A 19,664-nucleotide genomic window follows, 5' to 3' on the forward strand; every position below is an offset into this window, starting at 1 on the left:
TAGGTAGCTGGCATAGGCTGCTGCGGTCGCTGATAATTTTTCACATACTGAACAGATTCATTGAAAAGAGAACACTGATCCGTAGCATGAGAACCTGCACAAAGTTCACAGACCATAGCTATCTGATTTACTCCATAGGTGGCTAGAGATCAACCTTCAAAGACAGCGCTTGGAGCTGCGTTGCAATAGTTGTAGGTGCATCAACTTCCAGAATACCTGCTACCTTCCCAGGCATCATCCTTTGAGTTGGGTTTTGATGCTCATTTGTAGCCATAGTCTCAATAAGATTATATGCCTCAGAATAGCTTTTGGCCCACAAGGCGCCTCCAGCTGCTGCATCGAGCATGGGCCGAGATTGGGCCCCCAAACCATTATAGAAACCAGTGATCACTGTAACACCCCCAGATCCGGGGTCGGGGATTCGGGTTGTCACGAGTTCCATTTCCCTTATCAATACTTAATCTTAACATTCAACCAACTACTGCGTACTGTGACCCCACAATATACACACACACACACCACAAGTTATAGTCTCAGAGATGAATACCAAAAATAACACAGTCATTTTATTCCACAATTATAAGTCATTACACCTCAAAAGGGTTTCTGAATAAATTTACATTTCCTTGCCATTAATACAATTCATAAATATACATAAGTCTGGTACAACAAATGTTGAAAGCCTAGCCTATTGGTAGTTCCTACCTCAGCTACAACGGCATCAACGGCTACAGGAAACAGCGGAACGTTTCCTATCCCCTCACGAATTGGGAGCTTGGTCATGTTCATCTTGTCTATCTGTTGTTGTGTGATGAAAGAAGAAAGCAAGGGTGAGCAACAAGCCCACCGAAATAATATGTATTATAATTAACAATATATGAGCATTCTCATAGTACTCATGAAAGTCTTGGTCAAGAAGAAATGAACCAAGTTGATATCTTAACGCGACCAAGTCACAAAATATTCAGTATATACATATATACTTTTCAAAATCTTTGAAATACTCTGCCAGGCATAATATACACAGAGTTCCAGTTTATAAATGTATAAAAATATTGTTGCAAGGTGATCTCATATATCTAACCTTGTCTCAACGTTTTTCTGAAAACCTTTGTCATTCATAAGATAATCATTAACTAGATATAAGTTGAAAAGATGAAGTTACAAGATACTCCAATATACTTATATCTTTTCCGAATACTACTTGAACTACCACCATTCAAGTTATAATTAGTTCATCCCATAGATGAAGCTACACGACAAAACTTGTATAGAATTAATCTTTGAAATATCATCAAAATGAAATGAAGTTACGAGATACTTCATTTGATGAAAACATCATTTTGAAAACTCGACCCTGCCAACACTTAACAATCGCCCAGCCGTAGCCTCTCTATCGAAGTTCTCTGGGTAGTGTTGCAGAAATATCCAATTGGATGATGAACTCATTACGGGAGTTTGTCGTGCCAGGAAGACCACTCACGATGATCAGTCGCCGTAGTGCAACCCCACCATTTTCTATATGTAGAGGAGAACAGTCGGATTTACTTGTCAACCGAATACTGGACTCCTAAGGAATGGACCGTCTTAGCGGAACTTCCGGGCCATTTGGGCCAATAAATAAGGCTGAGCCGGCGCCACTCGACCACTTACGTCACTCCTAGTTCAGATGAAATCTATGACTCTGAAACGTAAAGCTCGTCTCCCATTTCCCCAAGTAGGAACTTGTTGATACGACTCCACCAAGAAGTCGCATCTAGTTGGAAAGAAAAACTCACTGATATTTCCCAGGCGATGCCTGTTAATGGATTAACTTATTCCAAGAATTTTACTTCCCGAGTGTTGGGTAAGTAATCAAAAACTCTTTTATCAAAACAGCAACCTTGTTGCGAATATAAGAATACATCACGGAGCCGGATCCCTCAGATTTTTGAGCGAGTATTTAAATCCCCTTCGAAAGGAAGATCTTAAATTTGAAAACGAGTTTTGGGATCCGCTCTAACTTTTAAAATCATTTTGAAGACTCGAAAACATTTTTAAGAATGTTTGGAGTAATGCTGATTTAATAAAATAAATCAGTCCTGATATATTAGAAAATATCTGAATATTATTATTTAAATAATATTCCCATAAGGATAATCCTTATAAAAATAATCGAAGTAGAAGTTTTAAAACTCATACTTGAAATGAATAATAAATAACCAAAGATATACTTATACGAAAGTACGATCTTTATTTGAATAATCGAAAATAAGTTTGATTATCGAAATATTATTCTTTAATAAAATAAAGAATATTATTTAATAAATAAGCGGAGTCATAAGTCCTCGAATGAATATTCAAAATTATATTCATTAATATGAATAAACGGTGTCATAAGCCCTTGAATGAATATTCAAAATAATATTCATTAATAAAAATAAAGTTATCGAATAAACCTTATTCGATTCATAGTTTTGAAAACTATATCTATATATATATATATATAATATACTCGGGAACATCGACTTCCGGTTTTAGAAAATGTTCACATTTGGGTCCCCTATACTAAGGGTATACGCAATTACTGCTTATCTCTAGCATAGGTATTATGCAACTATAAGCATTGGAATCAACAGATAGATATCAAGATTACGAAACAGACATGCATATATCCCATATCAGCATGCTCCAATATATCGCAAGATTTGCTAATTAACATCATGCATCTATCACAAGATAATGCATATACATATATACATCACAACAACAGTATAACGGGTAGAAAACTTGCCTGAGCGACTGGGGGTGGTAAAAGGCCTGGTACGAGTCTGGTAACCTATAAACAACATATAAGTTGGAATTAAACCAAATTCGCTTAAGAATCTATACTTTAACCAATTAGCCCCTAACGTTCGCTTTTGCGCTTAACGATTCACTCAAGTCACCCGAGTACCCTCGGCTCCACCATTTTTAATAAATTAACCATTAAGAATTTTAAGGCAATTCTTTCGCGAGTACTCTTCTAACTGCCTAATACACTTTACATAATTGTTTCATACTCCAATTAGTCATTTAAGGACCTTAACCAAGGTTTCAAAGTAAGGCGAGGGGTAATGGTTCGTTCGCGAAACGCCGTTACTTAAAACGGTCGTTTCTCCTAAACCGTAGATCGGATTCAAGCGAACCACATATCAAAACGAAGCTCATAACATGAACTATATAAACATGGCAATGGTCAGAATCTAACAGTGAGTGCACGGGTCCTAAATTTAAGAACAAAAACAGTCTAAGGAAAATTGGGCATTACGACGGCTATAACTTAGCAATTCCCAAATTTTTACCCAATCAATTCAATATTAAACCACCACCAATCAACACCATTCCACCATAATTCAACCATAAATCAACCATACAACCAAACTTCATCCAAATCCTATTAAATCAGTCCATCACTTCATGTTTTATCCATCTTATTCAATAACAACAAGTGCTACTAACTATACTTAAGGTTCATTAAACACTAACCAAGATTTACAACCCAAACTCATTACAAATCCAACCAAACTCTAAATATACATGAATCATGCTCTCATGAACTATAATTAACAAAAACAAACCTAATACTCAAAGTAAAGCTAGGGTTTGGAGGGGTTATACCTTCCTTGGAGTGATTAGAGTAGCTAGGAAGCCTTGAGATAGCTTAGGAATGCTTGGATCTTAAAGGAAATCAAAGAAAATAAAGTTAGTAATCTTGAAAACACATTCATCATCTTCTTCCTTGATTTATTGGAAGAGTTTCATGAAGAATTGGAGGCTTAAACTTCTAGGATAGCCATAACTAATCATAAGGAACCTTGGATAATTACCTTGTAATTTAACAAAGCTTGAATCTTGATTTTTGGAAATTTTCTCTTCTTTAGGATGAAGAAGCCGAGAGCACTTGTTCTTGGGAGGGTTTTTACTTTGCTAAATGAGTTTGTGGTGGAAAATGGAAGTGAATGGAATATTTGGGTGATTAATTGGTTGAATAAAGTGAGTGGAGTGTGACTAAGCATGACATCACCTTGGTGACTTCATCAATTACCATTTGTCGTCACTTGGTGGTGGAAGCATCTTTCATGCTAATCCTTGCTTAGTTGCTTGATTATCATCCTTAATCCATGCACTAATCTCTCTTGCACTACCTGTCGTTTAATTGTTTTACGACTCGTTTATCGTTCGTTCTTACTAATCATTTGAGGGATCATATCCGGGATCTTATTACTTGGGTTCCCTAAACCTTTCTCAATATATTATATTCCTTTTATGATCCTCTCTTATAATCCTTGAATTAAAATCCTTTTAATCATGTTACCTTATACTCAATTCTTTCGGTATCTGGTGGATTTTCGGGAAAAATCAAAGTGTTCGAATTTGGATTCTGACGATCTTTACATACACTTATTTACTTTATGGAATACTAATACGATCTTAGAATTTCCATAACAGTACTCCTATATATCGTGGTCTAATAATTTTCCTTAATCAGCATCATCAGCAAAAGTTATTATTAATCAGGGTTTCAAAAATTCCAAAAATTGGGGTTATTACAATCACCATCCAATCAGGCATACCATGATATGGACACTTTCTCAACATCTCCTTGTAGCGCTCCCAAGCTTCGCACATAGATTCTATAGGCTGCTGCGCAAACTGAGTAAGAGCACTCCTCATAGTTGCAGTCTTCGCCATTTGATAGAACTTTACTAGAAACTTTTGCGCAAGATCTTGCCAAGTAGTGATGGACCCAGCTGGTTCAGAATGTAACCAGTCCTTAGCTTTATCCCTCAGAGAGAATGGGAAAAGCCTCATCTTGATAGCCTCATCAGTCACACCATTATATTTGAAGGTACTACAGATCTCGACAAAATTCCTGATATGCATGTTGGGGTCTTCAGTAGCAGCACCTCCGAAAGAAACAGAATTCTGCACCATCTGAATAGGGCCCGGCTTGATTTCAAAAGTGTTAGCCTGAATAGTCGGATGAAGGATGCTTGACTGAATGTCATCAATTTTAGGCCGAGAAAAGTCCATAAGAGATGGATCTGCCGGAACTATACGATCACCCATAATTACTAGTTCTTTCTGCTCGCTCTCGTTATCCAAATCTTAAAAAAGAATCTTCTTCGGAATATCAAGAACTTTGTCCGTCTCCTCAGCCGTATCTAAAGTCCTCTTGCGAGTACGAGAACGTGTTTGCATAAACGCTCGCTAAAGTACCTGAAACACAACCGGAAACAATAAGTAACACGTCTTAATCAATGAGTCCTAATGACCACTGATGGTAAGTACATAAACTAAACAAATACGCCGAGTCCCCGGCAGCGGCGCCAAAAACTTGTTAGGGCGGAAAACACGCGCTAATAATACACGCAAGTATACGCGTTCGCAAGTAATATAGAATACTTTCTAGTTCGTTCCCATAGAGACTCAGACTAATTATGTTCAATTAACACTTACTCATCAATGTATAATTACTTCTCAATGTTAAGACAATAACACGTAGATTTTAATTAACTAATTATTAACTAGAATTAACTATGAGAAATAAACACTTAATTGACACTTGAATTAACAATATTAAACACACATGAGATCATAACTTCATTACTACTTCCTTCAATAGTTATTATTATTACCCTTAGCATGTAACAGTGATGAAATTAATCGAACAACACGAAACTGATAAAAGCCAACTTTCGTTGTACTAATACCATTCTACCAAACATCCACAATTAAGATAGAAGTTGAATAGTCATCAATTATGTTGAAACCCTATATGTCTACAGAATTTGACAACATAACGATTTAAGCACAAGTTATTCCTTTTGATTACACAGGGCAAGTAAAACGGTTAGGGTTACCCACTAATCATGCATATACATACATGAACCTATGCTAGCATGGCAAGTTCTAAATCTCAAGATCCACCGTCGCTTCACAAGAGATTAACACCCTATCTTATACGTTCGCGACGCACATAAGACGAATAAGCACAACCAATACTAGATATCATACAATCATCACACACTAAGGTATTAAACAACTAACTAAAGAATTCCATAGTAAACCCGTTACGACCCCATGATCACGATTAGCCCATGATTGAACTCATCGTCACCATGGATTCATATGAAAACATGATAATAACACACGAGAATAATTAATAAAACTACTTATATTAAACCAGAGTACGTCACAAGAGTAAATAGGTTCAAAGCAAAGAAAACTAGCATCCACTGTTACAACGAATAAAAGAATCATAAGAAAATATGTTTCCTCTTCGTTGCGATGTGCTAAAACGGTCTTCTTCCTTATCTCCTTGCTCCTTGATTAATACCACGATTCAACACACGTGAAACATCTCTGAAAACTACTTATATAGAAGCCCTACAAAACCCAGCTATCTCAGAAGTTGGAAGTCCAGCCGAACCAGGAGTCTAAAAATCCGAATTAAAATTTACGCCCCTGAGCGGCCGCTCAGCAATCCTGAGTGGGCACCCAGCTTCCTGAGCGGCCGCTCAGCTAGGCTGAGCGGGCGCCCAACACCTTTCTGGAAAATTCATTTTTCTGCTCCCGTTCTTTGCTGCATTCTGCTCCTAACTTCCCACTTGCAATGCCAAGCATATACTAAGGGTTATTCTTGATGAAATCTCCCCACAAATTCAAGTAATACCCTGAAATGCACAAACACTAGAAAAACGTATCAAATACACAAAATACTTGATTTCAAAACATCAATTCAAGCCATTATAAGACGTTCTAAGTGGTATAAAATGCCACTTATCAGTGCACTTATGGGGTAGTACTTGTTCAATGAATTTTGAGCAAGCAATGGTATAGTTCACGAGGTTCCTCTACCAAAACCTAAGTCTAACAGGGTGGCAGAACGAAAGAACAGAACCTTTAATGATATGATTAATAATATGTTGATTAATTATGGGTTGCCTAAGTACATATGGCGAGAGGCTCTGAATGCTGCTTACCATAAGCTGAATAAAGTCCCTCTGAAATATATGGACAAGACATCATATAAATTATGGAGAAGGCGTAAGACAAGTTCGAGTTATCTTCGTGTATGGGGGAGCCATGACAAGGTTCTTGTCCCTGAACACAAGAGATAGAAATTAGGTCCGAAAACTATTGATTGTATCTTTCTAGCCTTTCTTGAAACAACACCTGCTATGAGATTTTTTATATTAAAATCTGGCATAGAGGGTATATGGAGAATACGGTAGTTGAGTTTCGTGATACAACTTTCCTCGAGGAAGTGTTCCCTAGGAATACTGGTATACTTTTGGGTAGTTCTGAGGATGATCCCACTCGTACATCGATTTCTATTCCTAATCATGTGGAAAAGATGACAAATATGGGTCGAATCCTAGAAATAGCTATACTCTTAATGAAGTAGAGGAACCTGGAAGGAGTAAGCGTGCAAAGGTCTTCAAGGACTTTGGAAGTGATTCTATCACTTACAATGTCGATGATGAACCTTTAAATTTTTATCAAGCCATGGATTCTTTGGATTCAAGGCATTGGAAATGTGCTATGAAGAGTAAAATTGACTCAATTATTTCTAACGGAACATGTGAGTTAGTTGATCTCCCTCCCGGGTGTTCAACTATAGGATGTAAGTATATCTTCAAAAGGAAGCTAAACCATGATGTCTCAATTGATAGGTACAAGGCTAGGCTAGCGGAATAGGGACAACACACCCCCCACTTCAAGCGCTAAGGGCTTTAGGCAAATTGAAGACATTGACTATTTTGATACATACTCTCTTATTTCCTGAATGACAATAATCATAATATTTATTGTATTGGCTTCCATACATGATCTTATCATCTATCAAATGGATATAAAGACAGTTTTTCTTCATGGTGACCTTGAACAAGAGATTTATATGGAACAACCATAGGGATTTTTTGCTTCTGGTAACGAGAGAAATGTATGTAGGCTAGTCAAGTCCATATATGGCCTTAAACAAGATCCTATATACTAGCATAAAGAGTTTGATGAAACTGTTTTAGACTTCAAGTTTTTAGTTAATGAAAGTGACAAGTGCGTCTACTATAAGCTTAGAGGAAATGAATGTGTGATTGCGTTCCTGTATGTAGATGATATTTTGTTATTTGGAACCAATATTGAGATTATTAACAAGACAAAGAGTTTCTTGAAGAGGCATTTTAAAATGAAGGATATGGATGAAGCTAGTGTGATTCTTGGGATCAAGTTGACTCAGTCAACTGATGGAATAAAATTGTCATAGCCTCATTATATAGAGAAATCTATACTTGAGAAGTATGGTTAATGAAGTTGTAGAATCGGTAGTAAACCATATGATCTTGCTAATGTGACTAGACCAAATATTTCTTATTATATGTCTAAGTTAGCTAGATATACAAGTTGTCCAAAAAAGACTCATTGGGAGACACTAGATAGAGTTCTTAGTTATCTCAAGGGAAATATTTCCCTTGGTTTGTATTATCGGAGATTTTCGGGGGTACTCAAGGGGTACAGTGATGCAAGTTGGATAGATAAGAAATTCGATTTCAATGAAGTGACTGGATATATGTTTATCCTTGCGGGTGGAGCAATTTCCTGGCAGTCAGACTTTGATTACTAGGTCTACTTTAGAGGCTGAGTTGTGTGCATTAGATGCCACGGGGACGGAGGCTGAATGGTTACATGGACTGATGTCAGTGTTACCTGTAGTAAGCAAACCGCTTTCTGCCATTTCTGTTCATTGTGATAGTCGTTTAACTATCGATAATATCATAAATGTGAAGTATAATGCTCAAATAAAAAGACACATCAAAATTTGATTGAAGTTTATAAGGGGTCTTGTGTCTGATAGGATTATTGTTATAGAGTTCATAGGAACTCAGGATAATATAACTGATCTTTTGACTAAAAGACTTGAGCATGTTGTAGTCCTTAAGTCAAGGTTGGGGATATGACTGATAACCAATCATGATTTATCAACAGCGGGAACCCAATACACATGAGAAGATATCCCTCGAAGTGTATTTGATGCGGTAATAACAAGTTATAAGAATGACTTGGTAGTGCCTCTACCATATACTTTTTGATACTTATGTATCTAAGTTTATCCCCTATAAGCCTTAGAGGTACTAGAAGAGTTTGAATAAACTCCGATGGAAACAGTTTTGGATCAGAATTTGCTAAGCCCTGATACCAAACACTATGTCAAGATTTATAAACTCTGACTGGGTCAAGTCGTAAGACGAGATGTTGGCAGTACATCTTTGGAGATGCCCAGCTAAGTGAATGTAATTGTGAGGTCGAAATTAGAGGAAAAAGGTTATTATCTGAAGCATTCGACGAACGACATTGAGACACGACCATAACGTCTCAAATACGTAAATCTGCACCATAGCCTTTTGAGTTGTCATAGTTTATGGAGTGTGGTTACATTAAACGGATATAGATTCAAGGTGAAATATTCCATCTATATCTGATAGCCATCAAAGTAGGGGACTTAGGAGGGTTCAAACCCGGGAGGGTAACGACTCTAAAAAGCAAGTCATGATAAAACCTGATATGAATTTCTGTATGAATTTGTGGGGGATTGTTAGAAAATGGCAAAGTTCACGTCATTTTTTAGATGTGTTAATTGTTGGAGGTTGTTCCTTGTAATTAGGACTTAAACTTTCATGTTTGGATCCAAGTCATTTTCTTAGTGTAATCCATAAAAAAAAATTAGATGAAGTTAGTAGTTTGAAAAGGGTTGTGTGGGTTAATCCCCCATTGATATAGTAAATAGAAGTTGTGCACTTCATATAGTACCATGTGCAAGTGTAGTGTAAAACTACTAAGACACGTGGGTGTGCATGGTGATAGTATAGGCCTCGCGCACACACACACGCCCCGCCGCCTCGCCTCGTCATGACACGACATGACTCGGGTCGGGTCGGGTCGAGTCGAGTCGGAGGGGGCGAATGTCTTGGCGTCTTGCGTACGCAAGGTGACCTGGGCAATGAATTTTACTGTTGGTTTAATTGAAATATTCTTTGACTTGTTATATTACTCCATTTATTTTTTTATATATGACGTTTGACTTTTGTGCACACACCTCTGAGTACTTTGACCACGTAGTTAAAATAATTAATTTCAAAATATATTTTTTTGTGAATAAAAATATATAACTAAAACTTTAATTTACAAAAAAATTATTATTTTAACTATGTGGTCAATGTACTTAGAGATGTGTGCACAAAAGTCAAACGACATATAAAAAAATAGAGGGAGTATTTTAATGTGAATATTTGAGTCAGTTTTTAAATGTAGCAGGGGATGGAATCAGTATTTGTTGAATCAGAGTTAAACTCTGACATGCATGCTTAAATACTGATATGTTATATCAACATTTGCTGATCAGAGCTTATACACCGATTTGACTGAATAAATGCTGATATAGATATCAGGATTTGTTGATGGCTGAGCTGAATAAGTACTGATATATTGATCAAAGTCTAAACTCTGATATTTGATATAACATTACAGATTCTGATAAATATTCCATTAAATGCACTTAAGTCATAATATTTATTTTAATTAATGGATTATTTTCAGTTACGTTTTAGTTTTGTTTATATACAGAACTTAAAGTTTTGGAAAAAATACACAACTCACAGACATACTTGTGAAAACCATAACTGATATTTCTCTCTGTTATTTCCTGCATACATACGGATTATTTGCAAAGATTTTTCTGGGCGAACTGAGGTACATGCCGCTGTTGAGTGTTACGTATCTCTGGACGAATTACCCCTGAAAGTAATATCGCGGCAACCCAATACAGTGTAAGTGAGGTAATAATCTCTTCAAAACAGTTTAGGCTTCTCGAATGTTAGACGACTCGGTTTTTTTTGTTTTATCAAAATTTGTTAAAACTTATATTAGAGTTAATTGAGTCTCTCCTTTATTTGTCAATTCAGAATTTGATTATATACTGTTTTGTCTTTATATTTTATTTCTTTTATTGATTATTGCCTTGATAATATAATTGTCCCATTATTATAGATAGTGCAATTATACCCAACATCTGTTTGCATAAATTATGAGTTTTCAATCTAAGATTAAAATTATAATTAACAATTATTTATATGATTGCTTGGCTGAAATGCAAAATATGGTTGTAGAACCTGTTCTGATCGCAGACCCAGAAGAACAACAATTATTTTTTGCAAAATGCTATATTCAAATACTGATTCGTGCACATTGCTGCATGTCAGTATTAAAATTATTTAAACAAACATGCATGTATATTTTTATAATATAAATTATAAGGGATTAACTGAATTGCATGTGGAGACCACGGGCGGGAGTAAAAAACAATTTGTGGCTCCTTCTCTTTTTAATACGGAGTAACTACTAGTAGTAATTTATAGAGAATTTTAGTCTATACTAGTCTGTTGACATATCACTAAAATAAACTGCTTTTACACCAGTATGCATGTAATGGTGAAACGATACTTTAATTATTTAGAAAAAAAGAAGGGAGTCACTGTAATTTTTTAATACAAGAGTATTAGTTCAAACTTTTAAACTTTGTTTATATAAGTGAAAGTATTGGTAGAAAGACAGATTCAGAAACATTTTATTAAGATAAAGTAAATTAAGTAGGTATTTTATTTCTCTTTGAAGGAACTTTTGATATTTTAATTCAAATATAAATGAAAAAAACATTAAAAAATTTCTTTAAAGAAGAGTGAACCGTTGAAGACTATACACGGCATAAAATATATTGCCCAAACCCGTCCCATTTTCCGGAGGGTATTTATAACGTAACCTCGCCATACCTCATTTTTTTTGTTTAATAATTAATTTTATTAAGAAGACTAATAAAAATTATTTTTTATAATATATTATATAACATTAAAATAAATATAATGATAATTTAAAACACATTATGCATTATTTTTTATATTATATATATAACTGATATAAATAAATTACAGTTTATTTATTATTATAAATATATTTGATCATATAATATAAAATATTATATTATATTTATATAAAAGTGTATATTATACTATATTATATTCATATACATGACTGTGCCGATTTTTACTATATGAGTTATGTAAATATCATATGCTACCCATATTAAAAGTTGAGAAGCGTGGGTAGATAGCTTGGCCCATTCATAAGTTAAATTTGTTTAAAGAAGTTATATATTCGGAAAGAATGTCTTTTTAAATTATTGGATACAAAAAATATGTATGTAATCATACAGTGATTAGGACTAGGGCTGTCAATGAATCGGAAATCCGGTCCGATCCGGTCCGATCCGAAGGTTAATGGAGCGGATATGGATCAATTAAAAAAAATCCGATCCGAAAAAAATCCGATCCGGTAACGATCCGATCCGATAAGAACCGGATATGGATTTAGGCCGATCCGATCCGTTAATGATCCGATCCGGATAATTTATTATTTATTAAATATATATATATATATTATAATAAATTATATAAAAAAAATATTATAAATTGATCACTGTCTGAAAGTAAGACAAGAAGGCGAAGTAAGAAATTTTATTTGAGTGTGTAATCCTTTTCTGAATAAGAAATTGATATCTGGATAACGAGAAATATAAAAGTTATCTACTTTCTCATCATCTTTTTTGCAGGAAGCATATTCATGGATTTATATAAGAAATTATGTTTGTATTTTATTTTTTTAAATATAAACGGATCGGAGCTCCGATCCGTGATCCGGTGATCCTAATGGATCCGGATATGGATCTGGTTATAAAAAATCCGACAAAAATCCGATCCGGATCCGAATCCGGTAAAATTAAATGGATCAGGATATGGATCAAGACCGATCCGATCCAGATCCGATCCATTGACAGCCCTAATTAGGACAACTTATAAAGTCAACAATGAAATATTATGAAAAATGAGGCACTTATCAATTTTTTTTACCTCCTACACGTGTTAGAAATGAGGCACATATTAACTCTTAAATGAGATGATATGTTAATTTACGATTATAATGGAAAAAAACATACATGTGTTGATCTAATATGAGCATTTTTTTTGAGGAGATTGATAAATAAATGATTTGTAGTTGGTCTGAAAGAAAGGTTTGTAAATATAATTAAATTGTGCAAAAATAATTAACACTGTTTTTAATATATTTGAATTCCTCACTTATGAGTTCTGATATTTTTGATATTTGTAGGAGAGTGCAAAAAATCGGCTGAATATATATCTTTAGATTAAAATTTGCTACGCTACGAGATGATGCTTATCTCAAACACTTGTATAAATTTTATTTAAATAACACTTTTCCCAAAAACATGAAAAATATAAAAAGTGAATAAAAAATGCAAATGCCGTGTTTGATGAGATTTTTTTGTTTGGGTTTCCCAAATTTGAGTCTCACTTGGCACTTTCTCTCTCTATTACACCACTCTCTTCTCTTATTCTTACATGTATGTATGTCCCCAAACCCCAATTCTCAATCTACAGTGTAATCCGAGCATGCTTCCATTTATTCAAAAAATGAGTAACCCTCTTCTTCTTCTTCTTGCAAGCTTTTCAACTCATTTCACTCTCGAAAACCCTTAAATCTTTTCAAAGTTGTCATCTTTTTAATAATACTATTATTATCTGTTTCTCATTTTATCCAAGTACCACACTTATTTCAACCCAAATTTAATTCCATTAAAAACCCATAATTAGAAAATTCAAGAACCACCAGCTTCTTGTTTATTTGTAGCTCAATTCTAGTAAAGGGTAGCTTAGTTTGTTTTTATTGTTCTATTTCTTGGAGCTCCTCACTACTAGGCCTCTAAATTCGTCGAAAAATTGAATCTTGGACTTTTTTGAAGTTCTTGAGGTACCCTCTAATTATATCTGTATGTATATGTGGGTGGGTGTTTTGAGTTGAATCTTGTTTCTTGTTAGAATTTTTTAGATGGGTTATTCACAGTTTTGTATCAGATCTTGTAATTTATTTAGCAGATTTACATGCTTGTAGCTTATTTTTTAAGCTAGTCATTTTGGAATTGTAGAAGTAGAACGCATTAGATTTGTAAGTCACTAAATTATAGGCATATGCATACTTGATATCTCGTTTATTTTGGATGGAGAATTGTTATATTTGTGTTTTCGAAATAGATGGGTAGATTTCTTGTGCTATGGTGTTAATTTTGTATTTTATCTTGTACTGTAATCTTGGTTAGTTACACCCAAAGATAACACCTCATTACAAATGTTGAGATGCCAAAGAGCGACTTCTAGAAAATAATTTAAGATGTAATCTAATTATCATTTTTTACAAATAATTTAACTTGTAAAAATAATTATCATTTTTTACAAGTTAAGATGTAATCTAATTCGGGTTTAGAAATGTAAAATTGTAGTTGGGGATATATGGTTACAGACCTCAATTATTTTGTTGGGTTCGGAAGAACTTCCTGGGTTAGTAATTTTATTTTGTTAGGGTGGTCCGGTGGACATGTGGGATAGAAAGTGGGAACTGAAGGTATGTTTTATACTCGTATATCTTCCAGCTGTTTGAGATTTTTTTTTTATCCTTGCGGATATAATCTGCCAATAAATGTATCAGCGTAACAGATATTCAAACTTGTTAAGTTCGTCCTGCATTCTTTTTGTTATAATTCTATTATCTCTTTTAGTCTAATGATGTAGGCTTTTCACAGTAACACTTTTGAGTTCTGATGTAATCTTCTTTTTGCAGGTAAAGTACCTTTAGTCTAGGCAATAAACACGAACGAATATTTCAGCTACACGGAAACAACACTTTTTATCGTAGCTGTAATATATCAGGGTCGAGGGAGATATGTCTGCTTGCATTTAGCTAAAATGAAGAACGTATGTGTTCTTATAGCTTGATGTCCTTTCTGTTTATAATTTTCAATTGGTGTTTATGCATCTAAAGTCTGTATAGAATACCTGTGTATCTCAGCCAGAAGAGAGAACTATATATGTATTACACAAATTTTAATCTTATCCATTAATTGCCCGGAAAATGAAAATTAATTCTGGACTTTTAGAATGAATAATTATAGATGAATGAGTTGCTAATGAGTTCCGAATACTGTTGTCCAAAGCTTTTCCTGTCTGAAAATGCTGACTGCATGAAAGTTATGCAGGATTCACATAACACATCAGAGATACAACATTCGACACATGTTTCACATGATTCTCAAAGTGACCAACAGAATAATGCAGTGGAGGCTCCTGTAGCAGATTCTGGCTCAGTATCCATATCAAGTAATGACAACAGAAGAGTTTCTCGCGAGGATATCGAACTTGTAAGACTATTTGTTGTTCACTTACAGTGCACTCTTTTTATTCCATGCAATCAGATGGCCTAGGTCAGTAGATCTTATCTAACTGTTTATTGTACTTGGTTGTAGGTTCAAAATTTGATCGAACGTTGTCTGCAGTTATATATGAACCGAGAAGAGGTGGTAAAGACACTACTGAATCGCGCAAGGATAGATCCTGGATTTACAACTCTGGGTATGAATTTTACAATATAAAGAAGTTGTTTTTAATGCTCATTAATATCATTCTATTGTTCAGTGTTTGCAATCTTGTATTTTATTATGGTTAGTTCCCCCTTTCACTGGTTAAATAAATCAATTTCTCACCAGTATTTATCTTGTTTATAATGTAGAATCTACATTGTAGATATATGGTATTTTTTCTATTTACATACTTTGATAAGTAAAGTCAGAATAAGATTTTACTTGCTTTATTGTTGGTCAATTTCATAAGCCTTTAGTATCATATTACCTGATCAGCGTTTTTTGGCTAATTATTTTGTTTTGCAACAAAGTATGGCAGAAGTTGGAAGAAGAAAATGCCGACTTTTTCAGGGCTTATTATATAAGGCTTAAACTAAAGAAACAGATTATATTGTTCAACCATTTACTGGAGCATCAATATCATCTAATGAAGTACAATCCTGTTCCACCACAAGTTCCATTGGCTCCGATTCAGAATGGTATTCATCCCATGCCAGGTAAAAGCTTACTCCATGTCATAATTGGTCGTGGGACCTCCTGCTTTAATTTGAACTGCTCTTTCGTGGCTAAGGCTAGGAGACAAACACGGATATGATTTTCCTGTCAATGTATATTTGTAGTTCTATTGTTTTAACATTATTGGCTGCAAGTGCCTTTTGTGAGATTGCTCCTCTACTCTGTTTGACTCTTAGTCTCGTTTTTATTTGATTGTTGTTAGGTCAAACTTGCGTACACTTACTTTTATCCTACTATTGCGTCAGTTTAAACTTCATTATAGGTTTTTGACTGAGAATATTACGTGGAGTCTTTGGTTTTGCATCATGCCTGTGTCAGCCATGACATGACATAGGTGTGAATGTAGGATCTGAATTGGATCCTTTTTGCTGAACCAGGACACTTGACCCTATGTCCAAAATGTATTTTAAGGCTTCAAGAGAACTTAGATATGTATATTATACTTTAATTATTTCAACATTATTCATAAATAGTAAAGTTCATATGGTTTATTGGTACAGTAACCGACAATAATCTGAGTATGTACAGAAATCTTAGGAATATATAAAATTCGATATGCTACACTTGCAATTTGCAATGCAATTTGCAAGTGGAGTCCCTTGCAGGCTTGTTTCCAATATTCGGGTCCCATTTTAGATCCATATCCAAGAATCCTAGTATTTTGAAATTAAGAATAGGATGTCGGGTTGTACTCGTGTCCAACTCTCTGCCCCACTCTGTGTTACATACAGTAATATTCCTTTCTAAGCAAAGCGCAAATACGGAGTTATACTATTGATTACTGAAGCTGCTTTCTTTAAACTGGACTCCTAGTGTAAACCTTGGTAGTGCATCCAGTTCCTTTTTTGAGAAGTTGATAAGATTGGGAGGAAAGGAAAAATTCAAATCATATTATATTCTCTCCGTTCCGTAAACTGGGGGGTTTGGCGCATGTGGGGGTTGGGGGGGGGGTTTGCATCTGTCTCCAAGTAAATATTTTTTGCCTGTGGTTAGGTGATTAGATGACCTCTTGTCATGAGAATACCATTATTTTTTACTCATTTCGTCATTGTTTTCAGTACAGTTAACAATTTACCCATGGGATACCCCGTTCTACAGCAACATGCAGTTCCTGCTACAGGTCAGCCTCATCTTGACTCTATGGGAATGTCTACCTGTCATGTGGTTAATGGGGTACCCGCACCTGGAAACTTCCATCCGATGCGGATGAATTCTGGTAACGAGTGAGTGTCCTTTTTCCATCATTTTCTTTGGTTCTCTAGTTTTCTCTTCAGTTTTACTAATGGAATATTGATGCATTTATACTTGAATATCATATCAATCTCATATGACTAATAATATTTTAGGTAGTTTATATGAAACCACATATATCAATTAACTTGGTGTAATATATACTTCTTGGCTATTGAAGCGTGTAAGATATTTATGTCAGTCTTAAAACACAAATGAAATAATAATTTACTCTAGTCATAAGAGTTCGGTTTCTTAGCAAAAACCTCCTGAAACTTACCTTTATGTAATCTACACCTTCTCTACAGACATTAGAAACAGACTAACATGAAGTTCTAAAGACACATAGGCGGGATTCCTAAGTAGACAGAGTACTGTCCTGATACTACTATTTGTTGTAGCTTTATCCCAAGGATCCTTCTAAAGAAATTCGTGAAGTTATTGTTACTGAAAAATTATTAGTCAGTGTTTTTGTGTTACTGAAATCATGAAAAGTTATTAATTAGTGCTTTCGTTTTATGAATATCTCTGAATATCCATAAAGTCAATACCATTCTCTAGTATGTGTGTGTCAAGATTAGCAGAAGTAGAATTCTAAAATGACAATTTACATCGAGGAAAGTTATGATCTAGCAGGTGATGGAGTTGATCCTAGTATCACATAATTGATATGTTGTCACTTCTCCGTGACCGATGTAACTGACTAACAGAAAAAGGACATTATATTGTTTAACATGCCGTACAAGAACATCTGCTAATTGTTGTTTTTTTCTATATCTTGAAGCATGGTGTTGGACAACAGTGCAGCTGATTTGACACCAGGTATTCCACCTGGAAGTGCCATGTCATCCATGTCGGAAATGCCTGTAAGTCCGACTTCAGTAGCATCCAGTGGGCATTTTCCATTCACAGCCTCTGAAATACCAGGAATGGGAGTAGATACATCAGTACTTGATAGCGCATTTACGTCGGACGTGGCAAGTTCAGTAGGATTGCAACTTGCACAAGATAATGGGGCAGGAAATTCCAGAGACTCGCTAAGATCTTTGGCTCAGATTCCTTGGAGTTTTAGCCTTTCGGACCTAACAGCAGATTTGTCAAACTTAGGAGGTAATTTGTGAATCAGCTATTTCCTCACAGAACTTATATGCTTCCAGGAGATTGATTATCATTTTGGTTGGCCCTTTCCTTGCTATATTACTTTGAGAGTTGGAGGCATTCCAAATTCCGCCTTTTCTTAGGAGAAATCAGCATGAAATTCTAAATTAAGCATGTGTCTGCATGCAAGTATAGTTGGTCCAAGTTCTATCTATATACCCTGTAGCATGCTCTTTGAGACAGGCGTATAATTGGGTCAGCACTAAGTCTTTGGATAATTCTTACAAGCTCTTTTGCATCACAAAAACACCAACATTTGTTTTTTTGCCAAGTTTATTTTACTTAAAATCGATTAAATGCCTTAATTTGTGGGTATTACATGTGGCAGATCTAGGAGCACTTGGGAATTATCCGGGTTCCCCTTTCTTGCCATCTGATTCAGATATTTTGCTTGATTCTCCTGAGCAAGATGACATAGGTAAACCTAAATTGCCTTTTCCTTTGCTTTGAATACTTATTCTAGTACGACAAAGTAGTGCTATCTTGAATACTTGTTGGAATTCCTACTGGTACCACTCATGTAGACACTCTTTAGCGTCCTCCTGACAAATGATGCAATTATTAATTATAATTTTTATATTTATTCTATGCCTTTACGATTATATATGCAACTGTTTAAACTGACATCATAGCTTGAATTTTAATCTGTAGAGGAGTTCTTCGTGGACCCTGGCCCACCAGCACAATCTGATGAAGAGAAGTCTTAGTTAGTTTGGATGAGTTCTATCCATTTCTTCGAAGCAGATAGAATAGGGTAAACCTCGATGTACAATAAAAGGTAAAAGAAGGAACTCAAGTGTTTAGTTCTTTTACTATTTATCTCTTATACAATTAGAGATGATGTGAACTATTGCGCTATGAGGTAGTGTAGTTTGATATTTGTTCTAAGATTATCCCTCACATGACATCGCAGTAAATTTGTTTTTGAGGATTTTTTCACGCATTGGACATTGTAGAACCTTGCCAAATCAAAAGTTGAAGATTGATATTAACTTCTCTTGATATACATACATATGTGACATCAGTTTGTATATTTTGATGTATGTTATGTGTTTTCGAAAACAATGGCAGACAATTAGTCAATTCAAACTTTTGTGATGCCATTGAGTATGCCATACAAATGTCTGGTACATAAGGAGAACTAATAATATGCATTCACAGTGTATCACTGAATCATAAATACTTTCATGGTTAGACAAGC

The 19,664-nt window shown here is 34.9% G+C and overlaps 1 protein-coding gene and 1 non-coding gene across 2 annotated transcripts; both read left to right on the top strand.

Moving 5' to 3' along the window:
* Window positions 1–4,591: 4,591 nt before the first annotated feature.
* On the top strand, window positions 4,592–4,698 carry LOC141669561 (small nucleolar RNA R71). Its single transcript, XR_012553835.1, has one exon. It is a non-coding gene; the product is annotated as a small nucleolar RNA R71 (small nucleolar RNA).
* An 8,702-nt stretch (window positions 4,699–13,400) lies between these two features.
* Window positions 13,401–19,455, top strand: LOC141664481 (uncharacterized). The gene is made up of 9 exons (XM_074470433.1): window positions 13,401–13,899; window positions 14,764–14,897; window positions 15,179–15,340; window positions 15,446–15,551; window positions 15,871–16,056; window positions 17,139–17,298; window positions 18,090–18,415; window positions 18,792–18,881; window positions 19,115–19,455. The coding sequence occupies exons 2-9, from the start codon at window positions 14,889–14,891 to the stop codon at window positions 19,168–19,170; spliced, it is 1,095 nt and encodes a 364-aa protein (XP_074326534.1). The 5' UTR covers window positions 13,401–13,899; window positions 14,764–14,888; the 3' UTR covers window positions 19,171–19,455.
* The last annotated feature ends 209 nt before the right edge of the window (window positions 19,456–19,664 follow it).

Source organism: Apium graveolens, chromosome 6 (genome assembly GCF_009905375.1).
Source record: "Apium graveolens cultivar Ventura chromosome 6, ASM990537v1, whole genome shotgun sequence".
NCBI lineage: Eukaryota > Viridiplantae > Streptophyta > Magnoliopsida > Apiales > Apiaceae > Apium > Apium graveolens.

Coding starts and splice junctions, on each gene's coding strand:
- LOC141664481 (XM_074470433.1), top strand. Junction 15,341..15,445: donor CTCGCGAGGATATCGAACTT/GTAAGACTATTT, acceptor ACTTGGTTGTAG/GTTCAAAATTTGATCGAACG. Junction 18,882..19,114: donor TCCTGAGCAAGATGACATAG/GTAAACCTAAAT, acceptor TTTAATCTGTAG/AGGAGTTCTTCGTGGACCCT.